At 42.1% G+C, this 19114-nt stretch overlaps 1 protein-coding gene across 4 annotated transcripts in view; it reads right to left on the bottom strand.

Annotated features, from left to right (window-relative positions):
- Window positions 1-1544: 1544 nt before the first annotated feature.
- Window positions 1545-19114, bottom strand: part of rgs20.L (regulator of G-protein signaling 20 L homeolog) — a 74740-nt gene continuing 57170 nt past the window's right edge. For all 4 annotated transcript variants that reach the window (XM_041565478.1, XM_018266564.2, NM_001093411.1 and 1 more), the window contains 4 exon segments: window positions 18263-18411; window positions 7478-7564; window positions 7142-7376; window positions 1545-2706 (listed from right to left, as the gene is read on the bottom strand). In XM_041565478.1, the coding sequence (XP_041421412.1) occupies window positions 2518-2706; window positions 7142-7376; window positions 7478-7564; window positions 18263-18411 (660 nt within the window). In that variant the 3' untranslated portion in view covers window positions 1545-2517.

Below are 19114 nucleotides of genomic sequence, written 5' to 3'. Positions count from 1 at the left end.
TGACAGTTGGTTTTTCTTGGAATGCTGTGTTCTTCCACCATGGAAAATAACTTTTTGTTATGATCAAATAACTAAATTTTTGTCTCATCAGTCCAAAGCACTTTGTTCCAAAATGACTGTGGCTTGTCTAAATGAGCTTTTGCATACAACAAACGACTCTGTTTGTGGCATGAGTGCATAAAGGGCTTCTTTCTCATCACCCTGCCATACAGATGTTCTTTGTGCAAATTGCGCTGAATAATAGAACGATGTACAGATACACCATCTGCAGCAAGATGTTCTTGCAGGTCTTTGGGGGTGATCTTTGGGTTGTCTGTAACCATTCTCACAATCCTCCCCATATGCCACTCCTGTATTTTTCTTGGCCTGCCAGACCTGGGTTTTACAGCAACTGTACCTGTGGCCTTCCATTTCCTGATTACATTCCTTACAGTTGAAACTGACAGTTTAAACCTCTGAGATAGCTTTTTGTAGCCTTCCCCTAAACCATGATACTGAACAATCTTTGTTTTCAAATATTTTGAGAGTTGCTTTGATGATCCCATGCTGTCCCTCTTCGGAGGAGAGTCAAACAGAAGCAAAACTTGCAAATGGCCACCTTACTGTAAATACTGTACCTTTTCTCATGATTGGACACACCTGCCTATGAAGTTCAAGTCTTACCGAGCTAATCCAACCAATCTGGTGTCGCCAGTAATCATAACTGAGCAGTTACATGCATTCAAATTAGCAAAATTACAGTTTTTCACATTTGATTTAATTTCATACAACTGAATATTGCTCCACTAAAAATCTTTGTTCAGGAAAACACCCCAGTACTCAGATGTTCCTGGGAAATGAAAGACATACCACTGTTATCTTTTTTTGTTAAAAGTGGAGTAAATTATTAGGCAGGCTGAGAGGGGTTCCCAAACTTTTTCATATGACTGTATAGTGATTGGCGACTAAATTAATTCATTCATTTTAAAGCCCTGTTCAGATTTCCAAATTTGCCTAATTTTTCCTTCCGAAAACCGTGCTGTCTGGGTGAAAACTGGACAGGTGGCAGATCTAGGCTGGAGTGTCAGAAACAGAAAACAGAAATGGATGAAGAAACACTATTTTCTATTGCAATTACACTTGCAAATAACTTGAAATCAACATTTTTCATTAAGCACAAAAAACAGGATCGATCTCTGTTTATACATGGGCTAAGAAACTAAGGCTGCCACCTTTTGAAGCAGGGAAGTCCTGGAAGGGGGCTTAATGGGTGATGTTAGATTGGAAATCATGGAACTGGAAATCCAGACTGGCAGCTTTCACCTAGATAGCTCCTCCAAAAACCAGGCTGTCTGGGTGAAAACCGGAGAGGTGGAAACGGTATGAGAAACAGCTACGTCCCACCATAGCACCATAATAATATAATAATGCAGACATAAATAATAAAATAAAACTAATTTTCTTTTTTTTTTAGGCGCTGCTAGTCTATGACAAATCCATGAAAGAAAATGTTCTGTATAATGCAAAATAACAATATTTAGACACTACAAAAAGAATTACTACTATTGAGTTGAAACTCTTGTGCTTTATTACAGTTTTTCCAGTTTATTTTCTTCTGCTAAAGAATAAATAGAACATTTTTTTTATTTCTCCCTTTGCAAAAGGATAGAAATAAAAAAAAAAAAGAATAAGAATTATTTAAATCTAACTTTTAGAAACATACACAACAGAACAATCCTTTTTTGAGAATTTTCATTCAATAATAAATTTCTTTGACTGGTTTACAAGAAAAAAAAATGCATTATTTTATAGACTTTTTTTTATCGAGACCATTGGCTTCAGTCAATGTGAGTTTGATCAGCAGCTGGGCCGTACGCCCATTGCTATTTCATTGTACATAAATATATATATACATGTATATATAAATACACATACTCTAGCTAAGACAAGTGGAAGTACCGTCCTTAGAAGAGAACTGGTTTCTAAGAACATTTTCCCATAGACGAGTGAAACGTGTGCCGTACAAGATCTAGGAAATCAGCAGAAGACATCAAGGCACTTCCACCAGAGTAACTCTTGCCTTTGAGTACATGCTAATTACCGTTGTAAAAATACAACTACTTTGTTAGGTATCATTTAAAACATTTCTCCAACTTGTTATGGGGAAAAAAAAAATAAAACAATTACCGTTACAGTTGATCGCTAGATGCCAAAACCAAGCATGGCAATGAAGACCACTCCGAAGAATTAAAGGTGTATTGTCCATATTAAAATATGCCTGAGTATAAATTTCAGGTGTAGCCTTGATAGCTAGAAACCAGGGATGACTAACAACAACAACGCCAACCAGTGTCCTTTATCTACAGTGCTGGGGCTGTAGTTCCACAAGAGACGTAGGGTTGGAGGTTGAACATCCCTGCTTAGAACTCCCTGCCAAGGACAGTACTACATCTCTTCTGTATTTTAAATAAATAAAAACAACAGTTATATATATATATATAAAAAAAATCAAAATCAAATAAAACACATGGAACAAGACTAAGACTCGGCCGGGCTCTCCGATAAGGACTGAAGAAGGTTCTTGTAGATGGCAGAGTTCATAAATCGTGGATAGGAGTCTCTGTGCATTAAGGTATAGATCTGAAGCTGGGCATCGTCAAAAGTGCATTGGGAGGGCTCCAGCATGTTCCTGTTAATGACTTCCCTTACTCTGGAGTCCAAGCTGACCTGCAAGACAGGCACAGTCAGTGCTTCTGCATTAAAACAAGAACATTCAGCAAACTGCAATGAATATTTACTTAAAGGAGAACCAAAAACTTTGCTAATAAATACCCCTACCCCCTACCCTACATAGATCCCCTCCCTGCTCCCTCACAGCCTAGGGGGTAAGCACCTAACTCTTTACTTACCCCTCGGTGCAGATTCAGAGCATCGGAGTTCATGGGCGCCATCTTCTTCTCTTCGGTAATCTTCGGGAATACAGTGGCGTAACGGCACATGCACAGTTGGAGCAATCTTCTGTTTCGTGATGACTGGCATGTGCCGAAAGTCATGGAAATTGCCAAAGCAAAGAAGACCCGAAGATTACCGAAGAGAAGAATATGGCGTCCGTGAACTTCAATGCCCTGAATCTGCACAGAGGGATAAAGAGTTAGGGGCATTTACCAAAGGTACCACCTAGGCTTGGAGGGGGAGCAGGGAGGGGGGTCTATGTAGGGTAGGGGTTTTTTCTTAGCAAGGGTTTGGTTCTCCTTTAAGAGGCCTATTGAAAAAAAAAAAGCTGACACATTTACCAGTGCAGAATGCAACAAGTTCATTTTTAATAGGTGTTAGTGTTCACTGCCACAGAGGAGCACTAAATACTAACACCTGTCACTTGCTCCCTTATAGTGGTTGTCCCCATCCGGAATTCAGTGATAAAGTCACTTGATTGATGACACCAGCTTTACTCACCAATGCCTAGGACATGCCTACTAGACACCAGGGAACTCTAGAGGTGACATCCGCCTAAGTGGCACAAATAGTCTTTAAAGCACCAAGGGACTTGTTTGTTGTCACCAACCTAGCTGGAATTGACCCTCCTGTCATGCATGAGTTCCTGCATCTGAACGTGACTGTCTGTATATTGACTACCCTAAACAATTGTGGACAGCTTCCATTGACTTCTCCATGACCTTGGCAGCTTTTAGATGGTGTACTTTTACTTTAGAGGTTTTCGTGGTTTTTACACTTAATAAATATATTTTAAAAACGTTCTTCAAAAGATATATGTCCCAAGGCTCATCTTCAGTAAAAATAAATATTTATTATTCACATTATTAAAAAGTATTATGATACATAATACTTACGCGTTTCGCACCCTCCGGCGCTTAGTCATAGGTGTCACCTATGACTAAGCGCCGGAGGGTGCGAAACGCGTAAGTATTATGTATCATAATACTTTTTAATAATGTGAATAATAAATATTTATTTTTACTGAAGATGAGCCTTGAGACATATATCTTTTGATATAAATTTTTGTGGATTAATTGCCTTTTGAACGGGGGCATGTCCTTCTGGCTCTACCTTAGGCTACTGGACTCCTGATTATAAAATGGTTTAAAAACGTTCAGATGCAAGATTTTTAGCATTTTAAAAATATGAAGGTTAACAAATCGACCTTATGAGAGTTTACAGCAAATACATGAAACATATAATGAAGGATGCAATAATTTAAGATACATTTTATATCTATGGCAATTTATGGCACGTTCATTGTTAAATTGGGAAAATCGACCGCTGACTGATCCCCCTAACAGGCCCCCGGGCAGAATGAGCTCACGCTGCGCTCTAATAAGAACACTTCATTGTTTACACTTACTATAAGATAAGTTATTAAAGGTTACCTTCGTGACTGGCAGCTTCTCTCCCTGCACTTTAAACCTCAAACCACCATTAATTGTTGCAGAATATAATAGCTGCCTCAAAAGGTCAAGCAGCTCCACAATAATTATTTTCCCACTCACCGGGCTACAAGAAAAGGCCCTGGGGGCATGTGGCTTGCTGTGTCACCTAAATGACTTTCCATCCTTTCTTTATATTGTTACCTTCCCAAACTCTCACTGTGACGCCATGAAAATGTAATTTGCTTCTACCGTTACTCCTGACATAGATGATAGGTGGGTCCCATTGGTGAGTAGATGTGATTATGTTATGACTGATGGGACTGCACAATACAAGCTTAGGTGGTGTACAAAGGAAATCAAGGTTACATAGAAACAGAACATTTTTTCTTTTATGACTTAAAGGAGTTGTAAACCTAAAGTCTAATTTACTGTATTTGTCCAATTTACATTACTTACACATTTTCATAAATGTTAGTTATTTGTACATGTGATTGTTGTTGGAAGCAGTGTTTGAGTCTTGGGGGATTATTTACTAAACTATGAATGCAAAAATCATGAAAAATTTTTGATTTTTTTTTTTTTATAAAATCTGACTTTTAAAAAATCATGAATCACGAGGATGGAAAAGACTAAATCTGAAAATCCGGCATCTCAGACCTGTCGAGGTTGCATATAAGTCAATGGGAGAAGTCCCAATGATTTTTTAATGTGCACTGGGTTTCGGGCAATACCCCGAAGTTTTTGGGTGCAAATTAAGGAAAAAAATCACAAAAATCAAGTCTCCTTGATTGTGGGAACTGGAGCGTTGAAGGGTTAATTACAAATGCGGCCATGCTATAATATAAGCAGCTGTTGTGCTTACTGGCGCCATTTATTAAAGGTTCTCGCGTGCGAATACTAACAACATATAGTTTTCATAAGCGCTAGTGTTTCCATCCTGCTAGTTCTACTGAATCATACACAAATGTGCCCACTGATGCATTAGGGGGAACTGGAGCTACTGCCACCCTGAACATGGCAGCAGTGTTGGACTGGCCTACTGGGGCACCGGCAGTGGGGAACTGGGACACCAGGAGCCCCACCAAAAAACCTTAGACCAGGGGCCCACTCTCAGTACTATTATTCTTCCTCTCCTCACTTAACCTCTATAGTCTCTTTTCTTTAAATACTATAATCTATTATTCCATATATTTAGCCTCTTTGTTCTCAATGAAATAGGGAATGGCAATGAAATAGGCCAAATGTTTAGAAGCATGAGGGCCCACTGACACCTGGGCCCATCGGGAGTTTTCCTGGTATCCCGGGGGGCCAGTCCGACACTGGGCACCGGGGAAAACCTGGTGGGACCCTTTGTCCCAGGCATCTTGCCAGGCTGTGTGGAACGCGGCAGGCACTACTGTGTGCTGGTGGCAGGTAATCACAGGGGTGGGGTGGCATGCCAGAGGGTGGGCCCTTTTGGGGGGATTGTGACCGGATTGGTGGGCCCATTGCCAAAGCTTTCCAGGGGGCCCTGCCTCCCCCAGTACAACACTGAGTGGCAGTAGTTTCAGGGTTCCCACAGTAGGTTGTGTGAATACACACAGCAGACTTGCAGCAAAAAGATCACACGCTAATGCCGTTTTAACACAGCACGCATGTGCAATTGCATTTGTTTTGATACATTGGACACAATGGAAACCGGGTGTAACTCCCCAAATGACCACAATTAAGATGGAATTTTCAGCAAAACAGGGTATTTTGGATCACACTGCACTGCATTCGGAAATGACCCTTTTTAGTTTTTGAGACTGCCCTGTCTTCTTCAGATTCTGTCTTGCCTTTAAAGGTGAAGGAAAGTTTAAAACTAAGTAAGCTTTATCAGAAAGGCCTAAATAAATATACCAGTAAACCCTCAAAGTAATGCTGCTCAGAGTCCTATTATGTACACATGGGCTTCTGTTTCAGACTTCCTTCTTTCACCTTAAACCTCCAGGGCTTCGGCTTGAGCATGCTCAGTTTGCTCCTCTCCTCCTCCCTCCCTCCTCCCCCCCATGCTATAATCTGAGCCCAGAGCTATGAGCGATCATTGAGAGACTCAGGCAGGAAGTGATGTCACAGCATGCTAATATGGCAGCTGCTATCCTAAACAAACAGAGATTTCTAGTTTCTAGAGCTGTTTACTCCAGTGTGGTAATGCATTCTATAGAATAAATACAGTGTTATAGCTTGCACTATTGTGGCTAATCTATTGGCAATAAACTGTCTCTGTAGCTTCTTCTTTAAAGGGGTGGTTCACCTTTAAGTTAACTTTTAGTGTTATAGAATGTCCTTTTCCTAGCAACTTTGGGCTTTTCCTTCTTATTTTTTAATAGTTTTTGAATTATTGGCATTCCGCTTCCATATGTTTCCAGCTTTCAAATAACCATGGCAGCCAAATCTCTATTGCTTTAAGACCTTACAATTTTTATTATTTTTCTATTCAGGCCCTTTCCTATTCATATTCCAGTTTCTCATTCAAACCACTGCCTGATTGCTATGGTAAACACAACCCTAGCAACCAGATAGCTGCTGAAATGCCTAACTGGAGAGCTGCTGAGTAATGGAAAAACCACCAGAAATAACATCAATTGCAAATTATCTCAGATTATCACTGTCTAAATCATACTAAAAGTTAATTTAAAGGCGAACCATCCCTTTAACAGCCCAGGTCACTTTTGTGAAGCAAACCATAGGCAACAACATTACTTAGCTATTGTCTGCTATGGAATATAACATTCACTTTGCTGGGATGAGATTACCTCTTTAGGAGACAGAATTGAGATGTAGTCCTCATATATTAGCCTGGCCTTTTCTTCTATTACATTTTTACTGGCTTCCTTTTTGAGGTCTTCACACGCCATCCAGAAGAGCATGTTCTCCTCGCTGAATTCTGTACGTAGGAATTCCCGGAAAGCATTTCTTCCAGCCGGCGTTGTCATCAGTTTGTCAAATGACTGCCCCCAGGAGTACACATCTTCTAGCGTAGGAGATGGACTAATGGATAAAGAAGAAACAGAGGATTGTTGGTTGGTTTGCGGCATGACTCTATTATATACACAATTTAAACAACTCTAGGACAGTTGCCACAGATGTACCTTTCCTCCCAGTTTGGTATGCCGTGACCTCTGATTTCATTAGAAGACCTCCTTGTTCTTTCATCATCTTGATTCCGGACTGTGAGACTGTAAGATACCAACAAAATTACTAATTATAGCTTTAAAGGAAAACTATACCCCCCAAACAATGTAGGTCTTTATAAAAAGATATTGCATAAAACAACTCATATGTAAGACCCTGCTTCATGTAAATAAACCATTTTCATAATAATATACTTTTTAGTAGTATGTGCCATTGGGTAATCATAAATAGAAAATTGCCATTTTAAAGAATAAGGGATCCTACGATTCACTGTGCACACAAACAAACCAAACAAACCATAGGTCACATGAGCCAATTAACAGACAGTGTTTTGTCTTGTGCTTCCTGATACAGTTAGAGCTGTAGTATTTCTGGTCAGGTGATTTCTGAGGCTATCACTAAATGGCAGTTCAAGCCAAGAGATGTAAAAGGGCAATATTTACTTAGTTTTCGAAACTGTATTAAATGAAGGCCTTGCCATTAACAAATTAGAAATCAATTAACTTGAAAGTGAACCACCCTTATAAGTAAAACATGTTTTTCATGGGACTTCCCTACAAAGTTTAAGGTGTCATGGCAAACGCCATTATGAAAACTTGGTGAATCCCTACGGATAGCCCTTGGTCTATGGTCTTTGTTGAGAATCAACCAGTACCCATCAGCCACTGAATTCAATTTGAGGAGTTTCCCATCCCAGTTAATGACAAGTGTATTCATACCACTTATAAATACAACAATAATGAATTAGATGTTTTGCTTTTCTGCATCCAACTAGTAAAGCAATGTGTAAAAGAAACGGATCCGCACACACACTGATTAGTGCAGTCGGGGATTATCCCCTTTTATTCAGCCACCAAACATCAACGTTTCGGGGGGGATCCTGATGAAGGGTGGGTGTTCCCCCCCGAAACGTTGATGTTTGGTGGCTGAATAAAAGGGGATAATCCCCGACTGCACTAATCAGTGTGTGTGCGGATCCGTTTCTTTTACACATTGGTTGCTAAGGGACCTGGCCGGGTCAACGGAAGGAACGCACCACCAGCTTGCAGGATTGGTGAACTACAGGTGTGCGGTAGGAGAATTACATTGTAATCAAGTTGTCCAACTAGTAAAGGCCACCTGATGATTGGCTGGTAGGAGTTGTTGAATTGGAGAATGGTTGCACTTCCCTTTGCTATTACATATGCATTTTGATACAGGTGCTATGTGGATCCAATAATGACTATAGAGTTGCAGATATTAGAGGTATAAAATATTGTTTGATTTAAAAAATCATTATGAGTAGAAATAATCACCTAATGGATTGGTTGCAATTGGCCATTGCACCTACTGTATGTTCATAAATAAGCCCCAGCCCTAGCCTGATATAGAACGTTATAGGGGGCTGATACAGAAGCTTCTGGCCAGCAAGAGACAATGGCAGCCTAGGCCAGTTCATATCTGCTGCACTATAGCAATATTATAAAAGCTGAGAATTAAAAGTAATGAGCAAAATAAAACCATTACCTCTCATTATTTACAAACAATTAATAGAAATTAGTATCAGGGTTACCCGACCTGCTGCAGCTTGGCAGCCAGAACTGTACTCTAATAATCATTAAGCTTCTCAATTGCGTGGATGTGATTTAAATGATGAATGTTTATACTTCTAGTGACGAACACGTTAGCTGTCATTATTCTAATTGCACTAGACCAATAAAACCAAACTGATAACTGGTTGTTATGGGTAACTGGAGACGGACAGACTTTACCCACTTGTTTCTTAATTGTCGAACAAAGCTCAGACTCATACCTGGCACCTTTAAAATAATCCCAATGATCATGCTAGTTGTAAGGTTAGATCTGTAGCACACTTGCATAAAAGAGACAAACGGTCTAACTTTCAAGGCTTGTTTGCAGGAGACCATGCAATGGGGGAACCCTTCCAAGATTTCAGTACATTTAATGCTTATTTTTAATATAATGAATACATTAGCTTAGTGAAAGATCTCCTTCATTGATTGTGCATTCATTCTAATAAATGCGACAGACTTTTCCCGAATGGTCCATTACCGCAATTAAGTGGGAATTTTTTGTCTGCGCTTCTGATTTACCCAGATCCACCATAATACAACCACGGTGTCCTCTATTTCTGGTAAGCCTCTATCAAGCTGTCTGGCATTTTGGAGGATCATCCTTCACTTGATTATGCCCCAGCAGCTTATTGGCAGTGAAGTGGGACACCGGGATCTGCCAATCCCCACCTTCATTTCTTGTTCATTGATTGATTTGATATTCATTATTTCGTACCCTAATCAGAAAAAATGTGAATCTTCCGTTCCCTGGGATCTCGGCAGTTAAAATTCTTGGTACTGTTATAGGATAGGTTGAGCTTGTCATTCACTGAGAATCTCTTACTCTGTTTATGCCTCATCAGCCAATACTTACTGATCGTTCTGCTTTTGTAAGTATTTGTTACTTGAAGTTCCTAAACCTGACTGTTTTGCCAACCTGACTGTCCCTTCTCAACCTGTCAGTTTGAGTTTCAAATGCTAATGGACAAATATTGCAGCCCCTGCATAGGGAAAAAAGAGGGTAAGGAAGGTAATGTAAAAGCATCAGGCAGATACTTTTATGGCAAAATTATAAATAGCATTCAAAGATAATATTATGATAGATATTAAAAAAGTTTATTTTCTGGTGTCAGTATCTCGGTAAATAAATGTTGGGGAGCAGCAAGAAACAGTTGTCGAGCAAATACAAAAAGTTAATGGCGATGCCAATTAGTTGCTGTGATTGACTATTGGTAGCCGTATGTGGACTGGCAGCCTACAGCCTATTTGGCAGTACACCTGTTTTTTATACAACCAAAGCCTCCAAGCCAGGAATTCAAACATAAGCACCTGCTTTGAGGCCACTGTATAGCTAAACTAATGTCACAAGGCGGCGTTGGAACAACTGGGAATGGAATAACTGTGAGTCTTGTACTTTATACTGTTAGCGAAAAAAAGGGCCTGCACTCCAAATAAATAGATAGACCAAGTGGTATTTGAATAGTCATATATTTATATATTTAAAAAGAAGTACATGCATAATACCGGGCAAAAAACATGCCAGAAGATATCACAGAAAATCAATTATACATACCACTTAAAATATGGTCAAACAGCAATATGAAAAAAGAAAGCGGATACACTTGCCCTGAGAGGAGAATCACCCCAGCGTTTTGGCTTTTAGCCTTTCTCAAGGGGAATTCTCTTGTACTTTATACCACAGCTTTGTCCACTATGGTTGAACTAATAGTATAGGGGTTGGATTTAGAGTTCTGATTAGTTGCTACTAGTTTGCTCAAAGAAGATTTTATTGAAACAAAGTCATTACAGCAATGTTATAGGGTTACATCAATCAGAACAATGTACAAGATACAGACCAATGCGTACTGACAGCAACAATGGCAATTAAAACAGAGGTAGTACATCGAGAGAGCTCCCACACACCCGTCCCCCACTCAGGAAACTAACTCCATGACTCCATATTATCCCGTGCCAATTTCAAGTGACTCAACGTGGCTAGACCAGTGTCTCCATATTTGAATGTATTTGAGCATTTGACCCCTCTTTTCCAACACCACTCGTTCAAGAGCAGCCAAGTCTGCCATAGCTAGGTGCCATTCTCTAAATGTTGGAGGGGTGAGGTCTTTCCAGTGTAGAGTTAATAAGCGTCTTGCCTGAAATAGCGCTTTAACAAGAAAAAGCCTGGTATGGAAGTCCAATGTTTCAGTGAGATCAATATTTAACATACAATTTCTAGCATCTCCCACCCCCCAATCAGGTACCATTGAGGACAGACAAAGAATAATTTCTTTCCAGTATACCTGGACCCTGGGGCACGCCCAAAGTGTGTGGAGCAAAGTAGCAGGTTCCAAGTCACATCTGGGGCACATGGGAGAGGGCAACAGCTTCATAGCATATAGCCTCTGAACTGTATAGTATGCTCTATGGATCAAGTACAACTGCAGTAGGTTGTGCCTATATGAGTGGGCTACAAGTGTAGGAGTGCGCAATACCCATTCCCACTGATCATCAGTGATTATGCCTACATCTGCCTCCCATGCCCCTCTGGCCTTCAATTCGGTATCCACATATTGTGGTTTGGATAAACATGCGTACAAATGCGAGATCCTTCTCTTGAGGGTGCTGGCGGATAGGGTCTCGATAATGGGTGAGTCCGCTATTTCAGTGTACGGACGCCGTCTAAATTCCTGCAAAGTGGTAACAATTCTATGGTACATTAACCATTGAGCTTGGGGAAGGTTTCTAGTTTGGTGAAGGTGGAGCAGCGAAAGCACCTGATCAGCCTCCCAAATGTCCCCCACAGAAACAATCCCAAGATCACACCATATCCTTGGGGGGGGAAACCCCGCCAGACCCACTAGTTCAGGATTACCCCAAAGAGGAGTTTGGGGGGCAAGTTGGTTGTAACCAACCATTCTATGGGCGCAACGTAAGATATAACTCTGTAGCCACACCAACGGCATTTGTCGTTTCTTAGGCTGTTTAACCAACAGTGCTGCCCATGGGGTGATCGGATGTTGCGCCGCTATCGACCAGAGCTGTGACAGTGGAGGAGATATACCATCCTGAACCCACGGTATGCAATGAGTAAGCTGTGCTGCAACATAATACAAATATAGATCTGGCAGTGCCAAACCCCCCTCAACCCTAGGTCTCATTAAGGTAGTGAGGCGTAATCGTGGCCTAGAGGCACCCCATATGAATTGGCTAATAGTGCTGTTCAGTCCAGCAAAGAACTTCTTAGGTATAAGAATTGGCGAATGCCAGAGGGTATATAACCATTTAGGGAGGATAAACATTTTAATTAGCTGTACCCTACCAGCGGGCCCCAAAGGCAAGGAGTCCCAGGTCTTGAATTTGAGTTGAGTCCACTGAGTTAACTGATCCAGGTTCAATTCCTGAAACCGCCCAATTGGTAACGCTATTTGCAAACCCAAGTAAGTGAAAGAATTCACTACCTGCAAGGGACAGTCATGCAACGTTTCACCTGGTAGCAACCCATCCACCAAAAACAGTACAGATTTTTGCGTGTTTGTTTGTAATCCAGAAACTCTGCCAAAGTCTTGTGTGAGCTCAACCAAGGCTTGCAGAGATGGGCCTCTATCCCCCAGGTACACCAGTGTGTCATCTGCATACAATTGGATCTTCTCCACTTGCCCCTCCCTTTCAAAACCTCTAATTTGAGGATGCAACCGTACAGCTTGGGCAAAGGGTTCAATGGCCAAGGCGAAGAGCAAAGGAGAGAGAGGGCATCCCTGCCTTGTTCCTCTGGTGAGGGAAAAACTCGAGGTGTGCAAAGAGTTTAATCTCAAGGAAGCTGTAGGGAGCTTGTATAGCAGTTGAACCATGGTAATGTATTTCGGGCCGAAGCCCATCGCCTCCATAACCTGCCAGAGGTAGGGCCACTCCACCGTATCAAAAGCTTTGGCAATGTCAAGCGCCGCAATGGCCCTACCTCCTACATTCCCACTATCCATCATAATATTAAGATAAAGCCTCCTAGTGTTTAAACTAGTGGTTTTCTGGGGGATGAATCCCACCTGGTCAGGGTTAACAATCTGAGTAATGACCCTACTTAGCCTCCTAGCAAGAATCTTAGCATAGATTTTCACATCTGCCGTGAGAAGGGAGATGGGACGAAAGGATTCACATAGCTGTGGATCCTTTCCTGGCTTTGGAAGAAGTACAATGGCTGCCTCATATAGAGATTGCGGTAACTGTCCCATCTGAATGGCTTCAGTGTACAAATTCAGGAGTTGCGGTGACAAAGTTTTAGAGTGACGCTTATAGATCTCTATAGGGAGGCCATCAGACCCAGCAGCTTTACCTAAAGGAAAGGAATCAATTGCTTCCTGAATTTCAAGGAGAGATAGATCCGCCTCTAGGGTTTCCCTATACTCAGGGGTGAGAGCAGGGAGATCCCCTTTTTGCAAAAAGGCTACAATGTCATTCAAAGACACACTCAATTTGCTCGAATAGAGATCAGTGTAGAAGTCAGCTAGCATGTCTTTCACCTCACTAGGGTCAGTGTGGAGGGTCCCCAGTTTGTCCTTTAAGACAGGAATCGGGGGTGGTGTATGGTGGGCCTTGGCTAGGTGTGCGAGCATTCTCCCTGCCTTCTCTCCCTGCTCATATACTCCAACTTTAGAAAAGTAAAGACGGTTTTGCGCACTGGCTTTTAGACTCGTAGAATACTTGTCCTGGACTACTTGTAGTAGCTTAAAATTCTCAGGGGTAGGGGCTAGAGCAGCACGGGCATCACATATAGCTACCTCCTCTTCCAAGACCTGGGTTGCAAGCCTAGACTGCTTCTTAAAGGCAACAATATCCGCTGCAATACAATTCCGGATATATATCTTAAGGGAGTCCCAGATAGGCAGAATACTAGGGATATCCGAATTTAGTTCCAGGAACTCTTGTATCACAGCTTCCACATCCTCGTGGTTGTCCAAAATGTTCAACCAAACTGGATGAATAGAAAGGCGAGGTCTATCAGGCTTATGCAGGGCAGTAAGCTTAAGTTGGAGAGGGGCATGGTCAGAAATACCCCTTGGGAGATAGCAAGAAAATGCGACATGAGGGACAGCGGCTGCATTCACAAAGGCCAGGTCTATTCTAGAAAGCGCCTGCTGGGCGACTGTATAGCAGGAGTATAACTTTTTAGCTGGGTTTGTGACACGCCATATATCCAGTAACTCCAACCCTTGAATCATTCTGCTTAGCCTAGTATGTTGCGGGGGTGGCCTGTCTGAACGCTTTAACAGTCTATCAACCTCCGGACACATGACTTCATTAAAATCCCCTGCAGCTATGACCAAGGCATGAGGGTATAGAAGGAGTTGGTCAGCCAGGCATTGAAGTACCCGAACGTCAAATGGCGGGGGGATATAAATATTCGCTAGCAGCACCTCCCGGGAATGAATGTGACCATGTAGAAAAATATACCTGCCTTTAGGATCAGATTTAATGCTACCAAAAACAAAGGGTACAGACTTAGCGATTAGGATGGATACCCCTGAGGAATGAGTCGAGAATTCAGCATGGTATGCCCATCCCACCCAGGGACTCCGCAGAGCCATCACCTTGGAACCAGTTAGATGGGTTTCCTGCAGGAATGCAATGGAGGTGGCATGTCGCTTCAGGAAATCCATAACCAATCTACGTTTTATTGGGCAGTTCAGACCCCTTACATTCCAGCTAGTGAGGTTAATCGCCATTTTCCTGTCTACCCATTTGTAACAGCATAAACACCATAAACATTGCAGTACATTTCAAATCGGTTCTTTGAGCATAAAGCAAAAAAATTGCAGAAAAAAGTTTAACAATAGGCTTAGAGATGCGTAACAACAGAACAACTCTATGCCGCCCACAAAAAAATCCCCCCTCCCCTTCCACCTCATATCTAACAAAAGGCAGAACTCGAGCCCAAAACATAACCCCTGTGCACATCCTGGTTGGGGGCGGGTCGTGCCGGTCCGTTGGCGCCACTAACCGTGGATGTAGCGGCTCCAACCAACAACAAAAGTTAAAGTCAAATAAAAACAAAAAAGGAAAAGTCGCTCCTTGGGAAGTAAAAAATAAAACAAGGAACCCGCAGCTTCAGAATAGGTAAATAAATGAAAATAAATGATAACCTGCCAGGTGACAAAACAGGATAGCAGCGGCACATTCGGCCGTATGAAAACTGTAGACCAAGCCAAAATAACGGTAATGTTCTGTCGGGAAACTCAAAGAGTCACTTCTTAGGTGAGGAAATGAAGTCCCAGACAGTGCAACAATGCCCGGCCAGGCAGAGATGACAGAGTAAGGCCTTCCGCAAGGCATGGCAAAAGGCATACATGAACAGTACTCACAGAGAGCGCGGTAGAGCCGTAGAACGGGTTAATTCACTCCCCTCGCATCCAACCACTGGTTCAGATCCTGTGGTGCCGTGAAAAACAGGGTGCGATCCTCCGCTTGCACCCGGAGTCTGGCCGGATAGAGCATGGCATACGTGAGCCCAGCATTGCGGAGTCGGATCTTGCAGCTCTGGAATCCCGCGCGTTGTCGCTGGACCTCCATAGAGTAGTCAGCGTAGATGGAGACCGTGGCATCTTGATACCGCAGCTGACCCTGTACTCTCGCCAGAGCAAGCACCTTGTCTCGATCCCTTGCGTTAAGGAGTTTAGCAATCATCGGCCTAGGAGGGGCTCCCGGAGGCGACTGCCTGGTAGGTACCCGGTGCGCCCGTTCAATAGTAAACGTCGGGGAAAGTTGGTCTGCTCCAAAGGTGGTCTTGAGCCAGGTTTCAAGAAAAGTTTCGGGAGCGGCCCCCTCAGCCTTTTCGGGGAAGCCCACGAACCGTAAGTTACTCCTGCGCAATCGATTTTCCAAATCATCCGATTTGCGCTGACATTCCACCATCAGTTTTTGCATCGCACGATATTGGGCGGGTAACTCGCTGCACGAGTCCTCAAGATTGCTCACCCGCGACTCCACTGCTGTAGTTCTTTCCCTCAGCTTTTGGAGATCGTGCTTGATAATGGAAAGATCTATTTTGATTTCGTCAGTCTTGGATTGTATAAGAGTTGTACAGGTATCGTTAGCAGCCCTGATTTCTTCCAAGACATCCCGGAGTGTTGGCTCAGCCAAAGTAACACCCTCCGGTTGTGGGTCACCGATTCCATTATCAGTGGTAGCGTCATCCGTCTCCTTCTCCTTCGCAGGCGAAGATCGTTGCGCAGCCAGGCCTTTACCGCCGCCATTTTGAGACGAGTTTCTGGCATACTTGTCCAGCCGGGATGCCGCCTCCGAAGCCCTTTTCTGCGCTTTATTTTGCCCCATGAGCTCTCTCTGAGGTAAAGGAGGCTGTATTGAGTGCTCCAGCTCCAAAAATAGAGTAAATAATGCAGGTTATTCAGGATAATAGCAGGGTATGCTGCGGAGCTCCACCAAGTGCGTGCTATCCCATCAGCAGTCAGGCCACGCCCCCATTAGTTGCTACTAGTAACTAGACAATTTAACTCCTATGTTTTTAAATCAGCACTATTTTACACCTAGGGGCACATTTACTAAGGGTCGAAGTGAATTCAAATTGAATTTTCAAATTCAAAAACTTTGAATTCCGAAGTAATTTATGGGTACTTCGAGCATCAAATAGACCAAAATTAGATTCGAATTAAAAAAACTTTGAATATTCGACCATTCGAAAATCGAAGTACTGTCTCTTTAAAAAACTTTGACCTCGACATTTCGCCACCTTAAACCTGCCGAATTGCCATGTTAGCCTATGGGGACCTCCTAGAACCTATAGCCAGTATTTGGCTAAGTTTTTAGAAGAAGTTTTTTTGGAAAATCGTTCAATCGATTGATTAAAACAGCTAAATTGACTCAAAAAAAAAACTTTCACATTTCTACAATTCGATGGTCGAATTTCGAAATTTTACCACTTCGAAATTCGACCTTTAGTAAATCTGCCCCTTAGCATTGCACCTTTCTTTTTGTAATTGAACACTAAGATTTAACATAAGTTATGCATATGTAATATTGTGACTGGCCCAGGGGTAACATGTGCAGACATCCAAACTACCTGATCCAACCAATCAGCATACAGTGGGATTAAACATTGGTTCAAAATGGATACATTTATTTCATTTGACGAAGCATGCTGCATTGTTGGTAATATTCTGCTGTTTATTATGGGAGGCAAAGCCCTGTCCCCACTCTGAGTCCATATTACTAAATGCTTCTCTTAATCAGGCACAGTAATGCTCCAGAGGGGCAGGTATTCGCAGAACAGCTTTGATACCCCTTCATGCTAAAAAATAATAAAACCAACGAAGGGGACCCCTTCTCTACATCCTTAAGATATAACTTAAGGTTCAGGTTGTAAACTATTATATAAATTGGTATATGCTGTGTGTTCACTGATAAATATGGAGGAAACTTTTTCCGTAAACCCCACTAAAATAATAAAGATTGTTAAAATAAAGAAACATATTCAGTTGAGGAGAAAGTTAAAGGGATACTGTCATGGAAAAAATGTTTTTTTTCTTCAAAACACATCCATTTCTCAAAAGAGAAAACAGATTTTTTTTACATATAATTTTGAAATCATACATGGGGCTAGACATATTGTCCATTTCCCAGCTGCCTCCAGTCATGTTACCTGTGCTCTCATAACCTTCAGTCACTCTTTACTGCTGTACTGCAAATTGGAGTGATATCACCCACCTCCCTCCCCCCCCTCCAGCAGCATAACAACAGAACAATGGGAAGGTAACCAGATAGCAGCTCCCTAACACAAGATAACAGCTGCCTGGTAGATTTAAAAACAGCACTCAATAGTAAAATCCAGGTCCCACAGCGACACATTCAGTTACATTGAGTAGGAGAAAGCAGTTCCATCCTAAAGTGCTGGCTTTTTCTGAAAGCACATGACCAGGCAAAATGACCTGAGATGCACCTACACACCAATATTACAACTTAATAAAAATACACTTGCTGATTCAGGAATGAAATTTTATATTGTAGGGTGAATTACTTGCAGTGTAAACAGTGTAATTTAGAAATAAAAACTACATAATAAAAATCATGACAGAATCCCCTTAAATAGTCCTTGAACACTGCGTGTGTCTCTCCCGTACCACTTTATGGCAAAAGACGCACAAGAACTCAAGCAGTAGAACTAATAATGTAGGACTGTCATACCATGAACAGCTGCAACAACAGCACCAACAGAAGCAACAGGCATTAGATCCCCTATTCCCGACACCTTGCTGCGCCTGCGTGCCACTCACTGTCTCCTGATGCACCGACATCTGCCGCTTGCGCATCTCCATCCGCTCTGATCCCATGGGCTGCAAAGGAAACAAACAGCTGCATGAGAACAATGAAAAGCACACGGCGTCATGAGAAATTAGCAGCAATTACATAGCCAGGAGTTCCAGGTAAAGGTGATGCTTTCAGGTTACAGGGACCATTGGGTAAAACAGACAAACAAAGAATTAGTAGCTCAGCTCAGCAAATTTCTACAAATAAATGATTTGCCAATGTTTGCTCATGAGTTTTTCTATCCTTCCTAAAGTAGGTTATGTAAAATCATGGAGTCAGACTGGGCCTTTTAAAGCCCACTAGAGAACCTGTAATCCAGCACCCTCTCTCACAACAATTAGATGTAAGTGTAAGACGTTAGTGATGGGCGAATTTGGTGCGAAATTCGCGAAACGGCTAAAAATTTGCGAAACGGCACTTGCGTCTAGTTTTTGAGGCCGGCATCCGTTTTTGTGACGCTGCCGTCCGTTTTTTGGACATACCTCCCAACATTTTGGAAATAAAAAGCGGGACAAAAGAGTTGTCGCGCGAAGAGTGGCGTGACCATGCTGCTGATATAATGACCTTTTGCATATGGTTAGCACAGCTTTTTCAGTGCAATTTATTAAATGCAAAAGATGAGAACCTGATTGGAAAATTGCACCTCTGAGACTTCCTGGTTCCTATCTTGTTGTTAGCAATTCCCCAGCGAACTTTGTTTTTTTCTGTCCTGCTGCCAAGGTCTGGAAA

The sequence above is a fragment of the Xenopus laevis genome, chromosome 6L (assembly GCF_017654675.1).
Source record: "Xenopus laevis strain J_2021 chromosome 6L, Xenopus_laevis_v10.1, whole genome shotgun sequence".
Taxonomy (NCBI): domain Eukaryota; kingdom Metazoa; phylum Chordata; class Amphibia; order Anura; family Pipidae; genus Xenopus; species Xenopus laevis.
This window is presented reverse-complemented; position numbering and strand designations above follow the sequence as displayed.